At 36.2% G+C, this 19,143-nt stretch overlaps 1 protein-coding gene across 1 annotated transcript in view; it reads left to right on the forward strand.

The window, feature by feature from the left end:
• The window catches only part of ATP6V1C1 (ATPase H+ transporting V1 subunit C1), a 49,423-nt gene that overhangs the window by 24,638 nt on the left and 5,642 nt on the right, over window positions 1–19,143 (forward strand). Inside the window, exons 4-12 of the mRNA XM_032251453.1 lie at window positions 2,406–2,491; window positions 4,886–4,980; window positions 6,468–6,559; window positions 7,634–7,732; window positions 9,616–9,684; window positions 15,936–16,028; window positions 16,117–16,210; window positions 17,688–17,785; window positions 18,646–18,772. Of these exons, the coding sequence (XP_032107344.1) occupies window positions 2,406–2,491; window positions 4,886–4,980; window positions 6,468–6,559; window positions 7,634–7,732; window positions 9,616–9,684; window positions 15,936–16,028; window positions 16,117–16,210; window positions 17,688–17,785; window positions 18,646–18,772 (853 nt within the window). The remainder of the gene's footprint in view (window positions 1–2,405; window positions 2,492–4,885; window positions 4,981–6,467; window positions 6,560–7,633; window positions 7,733–9,615; window positions 9,685–15,935; window positions 16,029–16,116; window positions 16,211–17,687; window positions 17,786–18,645; window positions 18,773–19,143) is intronic.

Genomic DNA, 19,143 nt, shown 5'->3' on the forward strand with positions numbered 1-19,143 from the left:
CTCGCTGTGTTGCTGGTTTCAAACTGCTGGCCTTAAGCAATCCTCCCACCTCAGCATCCCAAAGTGCTGAGATTACAGGTGTGAGTCATCGTGCCCAACCAGCTCATATTTAGGGAAGGAATCTGAAAAGTATTTAGGGCAAATGTAGTTAGTTTGGTGAGCAGAATTTAAAGTTATCTGTGCAGTTGTCAGCTATTCTTGTCTACATTGTTCCACAAGTCGTCTTCCTCAGTCCTCCTGAAAGATCTGAGGATTTTAAAAGCCATGTTGTTGTTAGACTTTGGTAGTATTGACAGATGGTAGCTTAATGACTTAAATGCTCCACGTTTTAAAGTCCAAACATTATAGAATATATGTGGTAAATCATAGTTTATACTTTCTTAAAAATGTAATCATTAGAGCAGATACGTTTGAGGTGACATTGTGTACCTTGACATAGATCCTCTTGTAAATAGGCAAAGGGAGATCATGAGGCTCTGGGTTATTCAATGTTAAGCTTATAAATTTGACACAGAAGATTCTATACTCTGAAGTACTTCTGTGGGGTAAATGCAGCATTTTAGAATGTTCATAGCAAATGGTTCTGTTTATAAGATGCTTGTCAAATTTTATGAGAATGCTTTGTCCCTTTTGAAGGAATGGGTAAATTTTGGAGACATAGGTAAGTGTATGTACAAACCTCAAGTTAAACATGTTGAAGGCTTATGGCTTACATCATTATTTCTGCAATTGTTCTACTTTTTAGGTTTGAGACCACTCAACCTAGAATTGTCATTTACATTTAGCTCTTCTGTCATCTTTCCTGGCCCTTATTGGTTCCTGTATAAACTGTTAACAAGTCAGGCTTTGTGGCCCACACCTGTAATCCCCCCTACTTGAGGGACCAAGGCAAGAGGATCTCTTGAGTCTAGAAGTTCAAAGCTGCAATGCACTAGGATTGCACCAGTGCACTCCAGCATGAATGGCAAAGCGAGACTCTTTCCTAAAAAAAAATACACACACACATTTTTTTAAGAAAAAAAAGTTATAGGAGTTTCTTAATTTGTCTTCCAGTTTCCCCTCCTAGCCATTGAGCATATGTAGTCATCAGAATACTTGTCCTGAATCCTGTTTTGACTGTGTTAGGTCCCTGTCCAGAGTGTGGCATCAGAGGCTATGCATCTGCAGTCTGGCATCCCACTTTCCTAGCCTAAGCTCCCCTGCTTTTCAGCCTGCTGCTCCCATCAGTCTGGACTCCTCACCATTCTCTGGATGCCTACTGCTTATCCACCTCTTATCTTGACTCACACTATGCCCCATGGCAAGAATATGGTTTCTTCCCATGTAATCATTCTTTTAAACCCATTTCTGTCCTTCATCACCTGCTCATGAGCCCTTGGGCTTTCTTGATTACAGTAGCTGCAAGTGATCTCTTTTCCCTCTCTCTATCTGCAATCTGGCAATTTCAGCTGGCACTGACTTCAGATTGCTTTCTATTTAGTAATTTATATATATATTTTTAATCTTTCCAGAGAGATTTTAAGCAATGTATGAAGGTAGCGATTTTGTCTTGGATGATTTTGAAGCCCACCCAGGACCTAGAGGCAGACATGGAATGAGGAAAATAATGCTGAACTCCAAAGTCAAGACAACGTGTTTCTAGTAGTCATGGCTCTGCCATTAACTGGTCTTGTGACTTTGGATAAGTCACTTATTCTTTTATACCTCAGTTTCTTTCTTATAAATGAAGGAATTGACAAGGTTGTATGTAGGTACCTTGGTTTAGGTTGGTGCAAAAGTAATTGCAGTTTTTACCTTTTTTTTTTTTTTTTGAAAGTAATGGCCAGAACCACAATTACTTTTGCACCAACCTAATAGTTTTGGCATGGCTTCCTCCATAGCATAGCTCCTTTTAGATAGTAGATGCTCAATAAACAGTTAATGAATTTATAATGTGGGACCTAATTTTTTTATCATGACTTATTGCTTATGTTCTCTTACCTGTCAGATCCCTTTCTTCCTAAAGAAAAGCGGTGTCTTGATGTCATAGGAGCACTGTGAATGCTAGTTCCCGGCCCCCTCTTTTGTTCTTAGTCCTTGCATTGTCTAGTTTCTTGGCATATAAATATATGGCTATTTACAGACTGTTTCTCACTAGCTTCCCACGACTTTCTAGACCAGCAGACACGTTGCATGTAGTCTCCTTAAAACCCTACAGTTACTCAGTTGATTTTTGCATGTAACAAAATGTTGGTCCATTTTATCCTTAAAACATTAAAAGATAAGATCCATTTATTGTATATTATACGGATAGGTATAATGGGAACATATATAGTCAAATTCATGTCTTTGTATAATATGTTCATCATCTAGAATGGAATTTAGATCTTTTTTCTGAAAACAGTTGTTGATTTTTTCCTCTCCAGAGTGGTTAAGAAAGTGGCTCAATACATGGCTGATGTATTAGAAGACAGCAAAGACAAAGTTCAAGAGAATCTGTTGGCTAATGGAGGTAAGCTAATGTTCATGATTTAATTATTATTAACTCATATAAAGCGAATGACTAAGCTACAGAAACAAAAAGTAATGTCAAAAGCCTGCAGAGGCCAGGTGCGGTGACTCATGCCTATAATCCCAGCACTTTTGGAGGCTGAGGTGGGCAGATCACGAGGCCAGGAGTTTGAGACCAGCCTGGTCAACATGATGAAACCCCGTCTCTACTGAAAAAAAACACAAAAATTAAGCGGGCACAGTGGCGGGTGCCTATAGTTCTAGCTACTCGGGAGGCTGAGGCAAGAGAATTGCTTGAACCCAGGAGGCAGAGGTTGCAGTGAGCCAAGATCGTGCCACTGCACTCCAGCCTGGGTGACAGAACAAGACTCTGTCTCAGAAAAAAAAAAAATTATAGAAGAGGACACTAAATACAATAGAGAGCCATTAAAATACAATTATTATTACTGAATTTGGTGATACTTCCAGGTACATGCTGTCCCCTGAAACATAATCTTGTAGAAGACAGTCTTACAGAATATATAATACAGCTTATCATATGATGTCAAGTCTCCTGCAAGAGCAGTATTGTAAAGATTTGCCTTAGTTCTTTCCAGGATCTATTTGTTCACACATTTACAAGTAGGTTTCCAAGTTGTATATCTAGCATTGTTCCAGTTGAATACCTGCTGTCTTATATATGTTTTTGTATTTAATAGTGTATAGCTGTAAAAGCCTCAGAACAGAAATTATTAATTTTATTGCAGAATAGTGCCCCTGTCCACCCATATTTCATTTTGGCATTCTGTACTTAATACCCGGAAAATAGCCTACTGACTTCTCTGTAGCTAGAAGCCAATATTTACATAGCGTTTACTCTATGTAGTAATGACTTTATAAAGATGGTTCGGACCCCATTGTTGTCATTTGTACTTGCACTTCTTGTTTTCTTATGAAATGTCATTTTAGCATTTTGCTTCATTTAAAATTAAGCCCATCTTTAGTGATGTGTCATTATAGTAGGAAATAATGAGCTAGGCATGGTGGCTTAACACCTGTAATCCCAACACATTGGGAGGCTGTGGCAGGAGGATCGCTTGAGTGCAGGAGTTCAGGACAAGCCTGGGCAACTTAGGAAGACCCTGTCTCTAAAAAACCCAAACAAACAAAAAGAAAAAGAAAAATTAGCTGGTTGTGTTGGTTTATGCCTATAGTCTCAGCTGGTCAGAAGGCTGAGGAGGGAGGATTGCTTGAGCGCAGGAGTTCAAGGCTGCAATGAGCTATGATTGTACCACTTCACTCCAGCATAGGTGACAGAGCAAGACCCTGTCTCTTTTTTTAAAAAAAAAAAAAGAAGGAAATAACCCTTTCTTTCCCCCCGCCCCTTAATAAACCTCTGGGAGCCTTTCTTTTCATTCTCTATGGGATCATCTGCTCTGATAAGGTCACTGTATTTTAAATCCAGTGTTCCTGAAATCTCATTTTTTCTTGCAAATAAAAGCTGTTCAAGAGATATTTAATCAATTAAAAATATAGTAACTTATTCCTGTTCTTTATTATCAAGTAATTCTGATCTGATTGTTTACTGTGTCTGTTGATTTGTGTTTTGAGAAAGAACGGATTTATGGTGGCTTTACTGATCTTCTGTGCATTTGATGAAATGGGGCAGTCAGTCTAGTAGGTGGAATGGTGGTTGACCAAGAGGGGTAGTGCATCTAGAGTTGCTTTTGGAAATACCATCTGTGTTGTTGACTCACTGGTATTATGTAAGGAGGTATTGAGAAGAGAAAGATATTTTTATATGAATTACTTTTGTCAGTTAGCACTGCCATACTTAACATTTCATTTCACTGACCTTGATCCTGCTAGAGGTGAAGTCACTTTGATTACTAAACTTTCAAGGAATAAGTTGTTGAGTATTTCTTTAGCTTTACATGTTTTATTCTTTCCATTTGAAAATGAAAGGGTCCATGTTTTGAAAATTACTAAAGTGTGGACTCCTGGAAACAATCATCACATGGTTTATTTTCGGTTTGTTTGCGTAAGTTGTCAAAGAAAGAACATACTTTTGTCAAATTCTGCTTACTGAGGAGACAATTTGAAGTAGTTTCTTAATCTTTGTGTCTCTCTCCTTCATATGACGCATATTAGGAATATGTACATATTTCATTTTTACAGTAATCAAATTAGAAGGAGCATCTTAATATGTATTAAATTTTGAGTAAGAAGAGATTACAAGGTAAAATTTTGATTAATCCCTGTTGCTTAACATAGTTCACATTTAATCAGGATTCTTCAGAAATGACAAGCTTTGCTTATTTCCTCAATGCCAATTTCAGCATTAAAATATATTGCCGTGTAAAAAACAACAATTCTATTGCTTCTCTTCAGTAATTAATTAATTCCTTTATTTCAGTGGACTTGGTTACTTATATAACAAGGTTCCAGTGGGACATGGCCAAATATCCAATCAAGCAGTCCCTGAAAAATATTTCTGAAATAATTGCCAAGGTAAGATAATACTTGAGACAAGTAGGACACATTGATTTTTAGTGGTTTTGCTTATTTTATAATTTTGCTATGAAATACTTTGTAGGTTTTGATAAGGCAACTTAATTATATGTCACAGATAGAAGGTATCCTTACTACAGCTTTAGACATTAAAATATGTTAAAAAGTATAATTCTTCCGTGTGTAGATTATCCAAGTTATATACTTAGTTATATAGTTAAATATTACATCAACAAAGTTTAAGAAAGTGTGAAAATTCTGTAATTATTATTTATACAAATTTTAAGGGTACCTGAGATTGTGTAGAATAGGAAATTAGAGTCTGCTAAGATTTCTTAGTCATTCAGGTAGGTAACAGTAGTCACTAAAGTATTTTTATGTGCATATAGTACTTGTTCAGACATTAAACTCTGTGGATTCTCTGGACCTTGAAGCTGATGCATGACCCCACCAAGTTAAGAGCTCCTTTTATATTGAGAAATCCTTGAACTTGAGAGGAAATGTAAAAGTCTGTTTTTTCTCCCCGAGATCTGTTTGTAGAATAAAAGTCTTAACAGGAACTATAATGAGACAGATAGAGAGGGACCTGTTAATTGCTTGCCAACATTCTTATTGACCTGGCTGGGGCAAGAAGTGTAGTTTAAATTATTGGACAGACTTTCCTTGGCTCCCAGTAACTTTAGTTGTGCACTATGCTATATAGTTAAATGTAAATAAATAGGCTATCAAAGATTTTAACTAAAGTCATCATATAATTTTATGACTATAGTTTAAGAAACTATTATTTGATAATATAAAGTGGTGTTCTTACCATGACTGAGCCTTATTTTCTGGATCCTTAAGGATTCGATTGTTTGCTTTCTGATGCTGTTGTAGATAGGGAAGCAGGCTTAGAGAGGTGAAGTGACATGCCCTTGTGCTACACAGCGAATAATGCTAGAGCTATGTTAAAGCCACTTCCTCAAATGTTGTTTACTTCACATTTTCTCCTAAGTAGTTAGTAGTTTTAGTCTTCTTTTGAAAGAAAAAAAAAAAGCTTTTGAAACATGAATAAATTCAACTATAGTTTTAATTTTGTAGACAAATACTCTGTGTAATAGTGATGTTTGCAGTAGTCAAAACTCTTTATCTAATTTATTTTGGAAAATGTCCTTCAGTCTTATGAATTGTAGCCTTGTAATTAGTAATCTCTAAAACCAGTAGCCTAGATTCCATTTCCATGGTTTAAGAAGTAATAATAATTAAAATACATGTGGACTAAAACATTACTTTTGGTAGAAAATATTCGTATGGAAATTATCATATTAAAAAGAAGTAGGCTGTTTTAAAAATAACCTTCTAAAGTCATGCTTTTAAAATAATAGAATATTCTTACACTTAGAAACTAGAAACTGGTGGGTTTTTTTGTAGAAGTTAAAGTTTAGCTACATTGATGGTATTAGTAGGGGCATATTTGGGAAAATTTTGTCTCTTTTTCTTTTTCGAAGGGAGTAACTCAGATTGATAATGACCTGAAATCTCGAGCATCTGCATACAATAACCTGAAAGGAAATCTTCAGAATTTGGAAAGAAAGAATGCGTAAGCATGTCTAGTATATTTGAGTAGTAAGAACTGGGGAAACACACTGGCATGCACTGAAGGAGATATTGTGGGGATGTAGTTAGTTTCAGTTTATGTTGTTTCTGTAATCAAAGTGGTGTTTCTTTTACTGCATGGAGAAAATTCACTAAGATAAGCTTATAGAATTCAGACTAGTCCAAATAGATGGGAAGCTGATTTATTGTACTTGTTTTACAAATAATACTTGTGAACTGGGTTGGGTCCTGGCTTATCCCTTTATCCATTGGATATTTCACTGAAAAATAGTCTAAAATTAATTGTTTTAAATGAAATCATAACTGCATAGCAATTACCTGTTGCTTAACTATAGAAGAATCCTTTTATGATGTAATAATTATTCTCTCATCTGTTTTCTCAGTTAAGGTTTTTCACTCATTAGGTTTTTAAAAATAGGACTGAATTGTTTTGGTTAATCCCCTTGTCCTATGACTACTACAAGTGCAACTTTAAGCATGGAAGTATTCAAGCTATGCCTTCATATCCTAGAGGGAAAGTTGGTTGGATATTATCAGAGATACAAACAGGGCAAGACATATTTATTATAGGAAAGTGACTACTGGAAGACAAATGAAGACTGATTTGAAAGAGTTAATTATTGGGTTAGCTACCAGAATTGCCTAGTATCAAATGATACACAAGGAGAGGGAAGAACACCAAAGGTGTTCTTAGGTGTTGTGCTTAGATGACATAATTTCATAATTATATGATGGAATAGACTTTAATTGATATCTAATGAGTAGCTAGCACTTTTCCAGTCAAGATGCTATATATGTACCCAAGAGAAGAGGTGAGTTATAATAGTTAAAGAAAACACCAAACACTAGAGGCGGATTTTGATAAAAGGTATTTCTTTGGTTGCAAGGGTAGGGTATATTCAGCTAATTGATGACTTCTTACAAAGTAAAAATGTGAAGACTAATCCCTCTCAATATATGTATAGCATCTTTGTATATTATTAACCTGCCGTTTCTTTACTTGTGTTACCAAAGCACATAATTATCAGCCTAATGATTTTTTTTTTTAATTCCTCAGAGGAAGTTTGCTAACTAGAAGTCTAGCAGAAATTGTGAAGAAGGATGACTTTGTTCTTGATTCAGAGTATCTTGTCACATTACTGGTAGTAGTGCCCAAGTAAGTCTATTACAAAAGGTTTTACTTGTTAAAATACAAGAAAAATGTTAGTATCTAGTATTGTAATTTGAAGTTGTCCATAAAATCCAAGTATGAAAAGAATGTAACCTTGCCATTCATTCTGTCAATCAACATTTGCTCATGTGGCACATAAAGTAGAAATTAGATCATAACCTGGCGATGGAGACTTCAATTATAAATAGAGTTTCCAAATCAAATTTAGTAGCTTGGTAGAGTTGGCTCATTCAAACATTAAGTAATGCCAAATTATTGATTGTTTCAAAAATGCAGATTTTAGATTTCTCAAAATAGGAAGGTCTTTGCATTTTTTTTCTGAAAAAAATCTTCATGACTGGTTAGGATGAATTAAGCCCTATAAGAAACAAAGAATAGATTAGATCAGATATTAGCAATTTTTTTTCTATAAAGGGTTAGTTAGTAAGTATTGTAGGCTTTGCAAATGATGTGTTCTCTGTCACAACTGCTCCACTGTGTCAACTTTGTGGTTATAGCTGAGTAGCCATAGATGATATGTAAATGAATGGATATGGCTGTTTCAATAAAACTTTATTTACAAAACAGGCTTGGCTGTGGGCATAGTTTGCTAATCCCTGGACTAGATAACCTTTTAAATCTCCTTAGGATTAGGCCTTCTGTGTTATTTGATATTTGATCATAGTTAATCTTGAACGAAGTGAAATGAAATCTTTGGGTACCTGTAGGAAGACCTGGACTCTGTGTGCGTCTGTATAGCACTATTAATGGTTTCACTTTAGGCTTACACACTGAAGTCTTGCTATCTGGGAATGTTTGGGGGATCCAAATTCAGGTGGGAGATTTGGGTCTTTTTCAGAGTATCATTGCATGAAGACTTCCTTGCTGTGCTCTGCATTTTTATCTGGTTCAGAGATTGGGAATACTAGAAAATGATGTCTCCATGGAGTTTACAGTGGCTACAATATTATCTGACTTCTGCATTTTTTCCCCTTATTGCAGTATGCTGGCTTTTGAATTTTTCTTTGCACATGGAGAAGGCCTTAAATCTAAGGGTTTCACTTTAGAAGTTTTATTTTGTATTTTAGTTACATAACTCTCCTCTGTTACACTGAAACACTGATTGTTAATAACAAAATTCTATGTATCTGTGCTTTTGTAGGAAAATAACATTTGCCCAGATAAAATATTTGACTCATTCAACCTTTATTTAAAACTTGGGTTCAAAACCAGAAATTTTTATAGTTTACTGTACCTTGTAATTGAAACATAGGACCTAGGATACTTTACTTGATGAATTATTTTCTGCCTTGGCATATAAACACTGTAATTCTTTGTTTTCATTCTCAAACATAGTTCTCTCTCGCCACACCCCGGGAAGCCAGTGGCCTCTAGAGAAGGTTGTTGGCCAATGCTTTGTGGCAACATAGTTTACTGTCATTTCATTTACTTACTACCTCATGGTATTCTGTGCTTTCCGTAAATATAGTTTTATTCAGTCCTTCCTAACGGCCACTGAGCAGGAATGATAGTAATTTCAGCATGACCTTTTTAAAAAAATGAGGCACAATACACATGAACTATTTAGTCTGAAAAAATTTAGAATCTATGCACTGCTTTACTTCCTTTCCAAACCTAGTCCTAGGATGTGCCTCTTTTGCAATAGTTGCTGGATGTTGGGTGGTGACATCCAATTTCCTGCATTACTCGGTGTATTTGAAATTCATTCTCAGTAGAAAACCTGAATTTTTTTTTTTTATTAAATAGAGTTGAAGTTTACCCTCTATAGCCAGATTTCCTATTTATCTCATAATTTTTATCTCTTCCTGGATATGGCAGGAAGTAGGTCTTGTTTTTCTTTTTCAATGTGTATTGTACCTTTTCTGCAGGTTAAACCACAATGACTGGATTAAGCAGTATGAAACACTAGCCGAAATGGTAGTTCCAAGGTCTAGCAAGTAAGTAGTAGTCTTTGTAAAACCATTTGTTTCCTAGAATTTCTTTTAGAGTTTGGATGTTGGCTTAGGAAATATGTTTACTGTCTTGCCTTTGGGATAAATTAACCTCATGAGTGAGTTCTGTGAACTCTAGTTGCAATAATTTTAGACCTAGAAGAGACTTGGCACAGTCTGACAGCCTCCTGTTTAGAGACTTAGAATTTTGAGGCCAGTGAGGTATTAACAGTTTACCCAGAGTCACACATGTCATTCGTGGCAAGGCTAGAACTAGGACCCAGGTCTCTGGTGTGGTACTTTTTCTGCCACACTGTGCTGCCTTTTGAACATTCTTTATTCACTATTGCATACCTACTATGTGTCTATAATTCCTCATTTTACTTGCCAAAGGAAGTGTACCAGAATGGCTTCTGGACTGCCATGTTGAACTCCAAATGTTCACCATCACTTTGAGCTTAGATTTTACCTAATCTGTACGTTCCTTTTATTAAAAAAACAAGCAAAAACCCCCTGTTTTTATTAAGCACTTTTTAAATTTATGGATTTAAAATGCATTATCTAATTTGAAATTTAAAACAAGTCTGTGAAGAAGTATGGCATATGGGCAGTTATCATTCTTGTTCTAATAGAAGAAGTCAAAATAGTTGCTTAAATAGTTGCCTGAGGCATATGGCTGTGTAAAGTGTTGCGTGGCAGAGTTAGGGGTAGAACTCAAAAATCTTTTAGCTCCAGGCCCTGTACCCTTTTAATACTATTCCATGTCATTTTTTCATCTTCTGCCATTGCCACACCAGGTGTTCTTTGAGAAAATATAAATACAATGTATCTCTACCCCAAATGAGTCATCTATATCTATATCTATATATTTATGCTTCAAGGGGAAGCAGCACTGTGGAAGATAAAGGAGGCAATAAAGAAGTGGAATTAGTAAGGTCAGGCACATGAATTACTTTCTTTTTCAGAGTCATTATGTCATATGGGAGGTAGCTTAGAATAATGGAAAGAGTTCTGGACCCAGGGATCTGAGTTCTATTGCTGGTTCTGTTACTGGTAGAGTCTGTCACCTGTAGGGTCTGTCTCCTGTAGGGTCTGTCACCTGTAGGGTCTGTCACTGGTAGGGTCTGTCACTGGTAAGGTTGTGACTGCAGGTTGTCTAGGTTTTTGGTGTTTTGAACAAAGAATTGAAGAAAATGCCCAGCAAAGCAAAGAAAGAATGAAGCAACAAAAGAACGAAAGCAGGGATTTACTGAAAATGAAAGAAAGTACACTCCACAGTGTGGTAGCGGACCTGTGCCGTGGCTCAAGGGCCCAGATACAGAATCTTCTTGGGTCCAAATAACTCCTACAAGTTTCCCATTGGCCACTGCATGCTCACCTCATGTACATGAAGTGGTAGCCGACAGTCAGTCTGATTGGTTGCAGAAAGCAGCCAACCAGAGGCTGAAGTGAAGTTACAAAGGTCACACCCCTGTGCAAACCAATCAGAGTCTAGGGTGAAGTTACAAAGTTATACTTCTGTGAAGATGAAAACTCATTTGGCAATCAGTCTAATTTGTTGCAGACAGCCAATTTCCCATCTGCCATGCAGGAAAGGTCAAAGGGAGTAGCCTCTGGTCCTTTTGTTACTTAGGCATGGAAAGTTAGGGTTTTCCTTTCAATTTAGTTCTAGGAAGTCGGGGTGAAACAGCCTTAGGTTCCCTGCCTCCAGACTCTATTCTCCTGCCTCAGTTCTGCTACCAACGTGCTGTGTGACCTGGGGTAAGTCTTTTAACTTCTCTGGGCCTCACTTTCTTTGTCAATAAATGAGCATAGCACCTTCCTTGTATATATTATGAAGTTATCTTAAGGCTTAATGGAGTATTTAAAATATAAGATAATGTTACTGTATTTTCACAAATGTTGATCTTTTGAGAACTAAACAACAAACTTGTGCTTATCATGAATTTTTTTTTCATTTGAGGGAATACCTTTCGTTCATACCAGCTCTTCACATGGTTAACCGAAGACTACAGTTGTATCTTGATATTAGTTTCTCACTTAGGCTGTTGATACTGACTCTGTAGGGCATTAAAGCCGTAGAGGTTGACTCTGTGTCTAGAAGGCAGGTGGAGGAGAGTGAAGACCCGGTGCATACAGAATGTCCTCCAGAGGTGGACATACGCCAAGCCAGATGTCCAGGGGGATGGTGTGTAGGCTTATTAAGTAAGCTCAGATTTACTCTGATAGGAGGACTTAAATATTCCATGAGAAATTTACATGTTTGGATGGTCACTTTCGTAGTTTAAGGGGAAGATTTCAGGTAGGGAACAGTTTAATGCAGTCAAGACTTGTTTGCAAATGACGTGTAAGTGCACACTAACCTTCTGAGAGCTCCTAGCCTTTCCTTGCTCAGTGAAAACATCTGTTCTACCTGTTTCTCAGTTCAAAGTACATTTGGAATCACTGACTCAAAGACTTACCTGTTAAATTTAGTTAGGGAGAACATGGCACTAGCCCAAATAGCACCATGAAGAGCATGTGCAGTTCATGTAGGGGCAGATAGGCTTTTTTGAGTGAGGCTGAATTTTGTCTGCTATTTAGGAAAGATCTCAATGACTTGATGCTGAATTTTTGGCTTATCGCGATCAACATTTTTGAGTGTTTACTATGATTAGTCATTGTTCTATGTGCTTTACACAAATTAAGTTAATTATAGGTAGTAGTAATACATTACTTTTTGGAATGATAACTTGAGTGATTATTCTTGGGAGCACTGAAGACGAAAGCAGAATTTTGAGGTAGAATAGATTGAAAAATATTCACTGTAATATTCAGTCTAATATTTTTCAATCTATTCTTCTAACTGTCCTCAAACCTGAAAGAATGTAAAAATTCACAAAATATAACTATTTGTAAAATATTCAACATCAGCCTGTGGTCAAATATCCACAATTTCATATGGTTAAATCTACGCTTCCCACTTCCACCAGACCTGTTGCCACTGTTCCAGCTCTGACTCCCTTGTCCCTTGCCTGGACCATGGTAATTGACCTTAGTGCTCTCCTTTTCTCCGGTGTTTTCTCCTCTCATCAGTCTTCCACATTGCTTTGTAACATACAGCAATTTTCATCTTGGTAACATGCAGACCTGTTACTTCTAAAACCCTGTCTAAAACCCTGCTTGTCCCTCCCCTCAACACACACACACACACACACACACACACACACACACACACTCTCTCTCTCTCTCTCTCTCTTCTCCTCTCTCTCTCTCTCTCTCTCTCTCTCTCTCCCTCCCTCTCCCTCTCCCTCTCCCTCTCCCCCTCCCCCTCTCTCCCCGCCCCTCTGTCCAGGCTGGAGTGCAGAGCGATCTCCACTTACCATAACCTCTGGGTTCAAGTGAGTCTCCTCAGCCTTCCAGGTAGCTGGGATTACAGGCATGTGCCACCACGCTTGGCTAATTTTTGTATTTTTAGCAGAGACGGGGTTTCACTATGTTGGCCAAGCTGGTCTTGAAGTCCAGACCTCAAGTGATCCGCCCGCCTCAGCCCCCCAAAGTGCTGGGATTACAGGTGTGAACCACCATGGCCAGCTCCATCTATACTTATTTTTGGCAATTCCTCAAATGTACTATGCTATTCCATTTCTGTATTTATATATATGGGATTCTGTCTGGAACGTTCTTCTCTTTTTTGCCTTTCTTTCAGACTTCCACCTGGTATCACCTCTTTGGTGAAACTCCTTTGAATCCCTTCAGATAAAGTTACCAATTCCCCAGTGTATCACATATATTTTCTATTACAGCATTTATAACTCTGTATTGCAGTTACCTGTTTATGTCTGTTTCCTTTACTAAACCCATACCTTGAGATTGGGAAATGCTGTCTTAGTTTTATACTAATATCTAGCAAGTGCTTGCATTACAGAGTCTCAGTATGTGTTAAATGACTAAAAGTCCGTTACAGTAATGACTTGTGATTTATTTTTTATACAGCTTTAAGAAATACCTTTCCATAGGGGAAAGAGGGGAAAACAAGTGGCATTTATTTTTCCTAACAATGTGGCATAGTAGGATTTAGTTATAAGATAAGATGGAAGTTTTATCTTGGCCTTTGTCACCATCAGGATTTTGGGTAAGCCATAGGAATTTGCTGTGTCCCAGATATTTGCACAATAGATAGGAACCTGCTTAATAGGTAATCTGCTCATCAACACAGGGCCATGTCAGGCATCAAATGCTTTTGGAAGGTTTTTCAAAACTGTCAAGTATTGGATGAGTTTAAAAGATTAATATGATAATGGTATAACATTATTTGTGGCTCTGAAATAGCTTGTCAAGTTAGATTTGGATTTGTTTTGATCTCAGACAGTTCACACATCACTGAGTAAATCTTGGCAAAAGCAGAAGATCCTTAAAAGGTTTTTTTTTTTTTTTTTTTTTTTTTTAAATCAAGCTCTGTCCACTTGGTAGCTGCCCTTCATTTGGTTTGATGGGCACCAGGAGCAAGAACTAAGGGTTATTGTTTTGAGAAGACACAATTTAACAGAGGTTTCAATGTTCTAAATCCAGAGTAGGTGAGTTTTCTCTGCATGTCAGCAATTACAGTGATCAGTACTCCCAGAGGTGTGCGCTGATCATACACTAGGGAGGTGGCCTGGCTGGCTGGCTGAGCAGGAGCGGGGTAGATTCAGTACTTAAAGCCATTCTGTGATTAAACACTGTAGTTGCCTCCTGAATTTACTTGGCTAACCAGGTGGTTCTTAGGCAACAGGAAAAACTACATGTGCTTTTTATAAAATTTTAATATAGAATCTTTAAATTCCACAAGCATTCCTCTGTTTTGTAAAACTTATTTTTTCTGATTTCAGAAATACCACATTGTAAATAAAACCTAAACGCTAAGAAACAAAGAAAACAACCAACAACAGGGCACAGGACACTTTTGGTAGTGATGGGCATGTTTATTGTCTAGATTGTGGTGATGTTTTCATGCGTATGTCCACGCTTTGGATTATAGACATTAGATGAGTACAGTTTTTTGTATAACGATTGTATTTCAGTAAAACTGCTTAAAAAACACTAGCTAAACATTAAAAGACCTCCAATATGTGAAAGATAGAAAGGGGAAGAGACTTCTCTCAGTAACATCCCCCTGCCCCGAGGTTATCACCGTGGAACAGCTGCTGTGCAGCCTCGGCTTCTATACAGGAGGCACTATAGGTAAATTCTCAAAGCCTCATTTGGATCATACTATACACAAGCTATACCATTCATCTTTCAAACAGTGAACTTTCCCCCAAGGTATTACAGATTTATATGACTATTAAAATTTCCTGACAGTTGTGTCTGGAAAGGTCTTTCCAGTGATGTCCATAGAGCTGTAACTGAATCGAAGTTCTGACCTCACTGGGCTTTTAGAAAAAGCCTAAAATGAAGCCATGAGGTGCACACAAGTACATTTATTCAGAGATTATTTAGACAGTTGTGTTTGTCATTTTTTTTTTTTTTTTGACAGGGTCTTACTCTGTCACCCAGGCTGGAGTATAGTGGCGCAATCTCAGTTCACTGCAGCCTCAACCTCCCCAGCTCAAGTGATCCTCCCACGTCAGCCTCCCGAGTAGCTAGGACTACAGGCATGTACCTTCACACCCAGGTAGTTTTTGTATTTTTCATACAGACAGGGTCTTGCCACATTGCCCAGTCCAGTCTCAAAAGTCCTGAGCTCAAGCAATCACCCTCCTCAGCCTCCTAAAGTGTTGTGATTATAGGCATGAGCCACCACATTCAGCCTGTCCGTTTTCGATTGAGAGGTATCATGGGAGCAAAGGAAAGAGCCAAGGTTTGAGGTACTGGTAATGCAGAGAGGCTAGGCTGGGCCTCAGTGGCGCTGAGTTGGCCTGGAGAAAGGAAGAATTAGGCTTCTAGAAAAGAAGAGCGTACTTATCAAGGAGACAGTGGAAACACACCAGCCTGGTGCTGATAGTAATTGAAAAATGTGATTCTTACCATTTGGATGCTCTACTGGAGTTAATGTCTAATTTTGTTGGTAAGTAAGAAATAAATGTAATTAGACTGTTAGGGTAGCATAAGCAAAATATATCATAAACGTTCAGTATCTTCAGTGTTTGAGGCAATCCAGATTGAAAAGCATTGAGGTGATTTGGGAAGGGCCATTATACCCCACTTTTCTCTTCTACCTGTTTCTGAATTTTGCCCTTAATATGAAAGACAGCAATATGTATAAATCTTTAAATGGACTTTTTTTTTTTTCATAGTGTTCTCTCAGAGGACCAAGATAGTTACCTGTGTAATGTCACCTTGTTTAGGAAGGCAGTTGATGACTTCAGACACAAAGCCAGGGAAAACAAGTAAGATTATTATTATTTTTCGTTTATTTACTTTGTTACATCAGCTGTATACAACGTGAACAATTTTGTTTTTTTTCCCCAAATTTAGATTCATTGTTCGTGACTTCCAGTATAATGAAGAGGAGATGAAAGCAGATAAAGAAGAAATGAACAGGCTTTCTACTGATAAGAAAAAACAATTTGTATGTGTTTTTAATATTTACTATTATCCGATTAAGCAGAAGAAAAAGTGATAGTGCTTTCCTTTGATTTAAAAGAAAGTAAAAATCTGCTTTGGTTTTAAGACATTTGATTTTAGTTTTTTTTTAATTGATTAGAATGAATTTCTTCTAAAGCTTACCTATTCTAAAGATAACTATTCTATCTATTTAAGATAGACCTAAGCATCTTCTAGGTCTGTCTTAAATAGATAGAATAATTATCTTAAAACACATACTTAAAAATAAATTACTCCACCTAAATCCATATCAGATATTAATTTTAAATGCAGTATTCTGGTTAATGTCCTTGTACGTGAAGGGCGATTTTAGTTAAGTAATAAAATTCTTTTCAGTAAGAATTTTCACTTTCTTGAGGCAGATTTTTTTTCATGCCTCAATCTCTTATTGAAGCAGTTTGTATTGAAACTATTGGAGAATTGGTGTATTCTAGATGTAATGGGAAATGAGTGGAATTGTGAAAATGAAAGATGGTGTTAACTTGCCATCTTCAAGTGTGGGGTTACTGTGAAGACCAAAAGCTTGTTTAGAAAGGGAAATACAGTGAGTAAAAATGTGTTTCTCTTAATAATATGAGAGAAATAAAGGGGAGATATTGAAAATTAGTTCCAAGTACTTTTTAAGTCATATCATATCAACTAGGAGGAAATTAATTCTAACCAAGTAATGTCCAAAATAACCAGCTTTCTAGGGAAAACCTAAAATCCTTTTAAAGAAATAGTTTGACCACAGATTTTCACCTTGTTTTGCTATCCCGTTTGCTTAAATTAATTGGTTGGTACATCCTAATGAGCCTAATAATATTATCCAAGTAAGTGTTAGCAGAATTGAGAATGTATGTCTTTTAAGTATAGAAAGAGGAGGTATTTGAAATCTGTTTAATCCTACAAAAGATTTGAAGTTTAAAAAGAACTTATACTACATAATTAGAATGTAAAGAGGTTTTAGATATCCAGACTAGCTCCCTTTTTTTTACAGATGGGAAAACTAAGAGCTAGGGCTGTTAAATGGCTTGCCTACATAACCGTTTATCTTTGTTACTAAGAAGTTGTTTGTAAGTTGAATTTCATTTTAAATGTATTAGATGTTTTAGAGTGTTGTATAGTAAATTCAGATCTTTATATTTTGATTCTCAAAGCTAAGGCATTTCTATATTTTGTACCAGTTTAAACTACTTTGATTAAAATATATGCCTTTTTCTGTGCTAGCAAATTGGTTCAGTGCATTTTATTGTCTGTTGAGATCAACCAGTAGTGGCTAACCTTATAATCTAATTTAAGGTGAAGTATCTGAGATAATGAGAATAACAGACATGTAGAAAGTGAATTATGTGACTTAATTCTTCTATAGATTCCTAATAGGTAGTCACTTTTTAAAAAATATTTGGTCTAATTTCTATTTCTAAGACCAAATTTGTGGTAATTTTTTTCTCTTTTTATAGGGACCACTTGTACGGTGGCTGAAAGTGAATTTTAGTGAAGCGTTTATTGCATGGATTCATGTGAAAGCATTACGGGTTTTTGTTGAGTCTGTTTTAAGGTAAAGAAAGTTAATTGCCAAACTTAGAACTTAAGAGTTTATAGATTCCTTACATTACACAGTCCAGCAATAGGAAATTGGTTTGGAGAAACCAAAGGGCCAATCATGAGACAGAGGTTGTCAGTATCACACAGATTATGAAATGCATATTAGTCTTGTTCTTTAACAGCAGGTTTAGAAAAAGAGATTAATGCTGCCGTATCCTTAGCATTAATCTCTTGTGTAGTTACTTAAGTTAACAGTAGATTAAATATTAGCCAGTATTTGTTTAAAAGGAAGCTCTTACAGATGTTTTTACATGTCACTGGATACATAGTATACTAATGACTTATTGAAATCATTTTGTATTAACCTAAACTATTTTAATATTTTGAGATACTTAAAAAATCATATTCTGGTCCTGTTTGTGTTGCTCATATTAGAAATAGTTTTTAAAAACCCAAAACTTATATATAACCATGCTCACTATTTTTATGTTTCTTCAAATTTTCAAAGTAGATGTGGGTAAGCTCATGCTATTACCATAAAAGTATTTACTAACCTTACTGTAATTATTTCCTGAGGCTGTTGATGTATTACCTTAAAAATTGAATGGTAATTGAAGTAATTCCTAGTAATCACTCATTTTCAAGAGAGATTTCTAGCGGACACTGAGGACCAAAGGTTTGCGTTTCTATTTATATTAACATTTTTTGTGTATATTAAAGTTTCTATATATATTAGTTGAACTTGTAAAAGTAAAGTGAGATACTCTCTCCCTGTGAACCATGATTAAAGAGTATGAGAATATTTGCTTTGATAAGAAAATCTCTTTACATGTTTGCTTCTGTGGCATACTGTTATTTCTGCTCCTCTGTAAGGTATGGCTTGCCAGTGAACTTCCAAGCAATGCTCCTTCAGCCCAATAAGAAAACCATGAAGAAACTGAGAGAAGTATTACATGAATTGTATAAACATCTAGACAGCAGTGCAGCAGCTATTATTGATGTAAGTGTTATATTATCAAGTATATATATTAAGTATATATTATTAGATAGCCCAGTAGAGTAAGAATTGAAATGAATTTCAGAAAAAAAATGATTGAAAGAAGATAGACAGAAAAGGGAGAGTAAATATGATACTTAATCATTTTTTATTACTTTGAGGTTCTCAACTTGTTATATAAATATAGTAATTTACATTGTTTACCTGTATTATGCTAATTATAGCTGTGTTTTACCTCTTGGCATTTCTACAAGCTGATAATTATCTTGCTGTGTATCAATTGTTTATAGCTGCAGAAATACAGAAACCAGTGGATAGTAGTTATTTACTGAAACTATAAATTGCAGAGAGGCAGAAAATAAACAGTTATTTTA

The sequence above is a fragment of the Sapajus apella genome, unplaced genomic scaffold (assembly GCF_009761245.1).
Source record: "Sapajus apella isolate SASKATOON/1434 unplaced genomic scaffold, GSC_monkey_1.0 scaffold3, whole genome shotgun sequence".
NCBI lineage: Eukaryota > Metazoa > Chordata > Mammalia > Primates > Cebidae > Sapajus > Sapajus apella.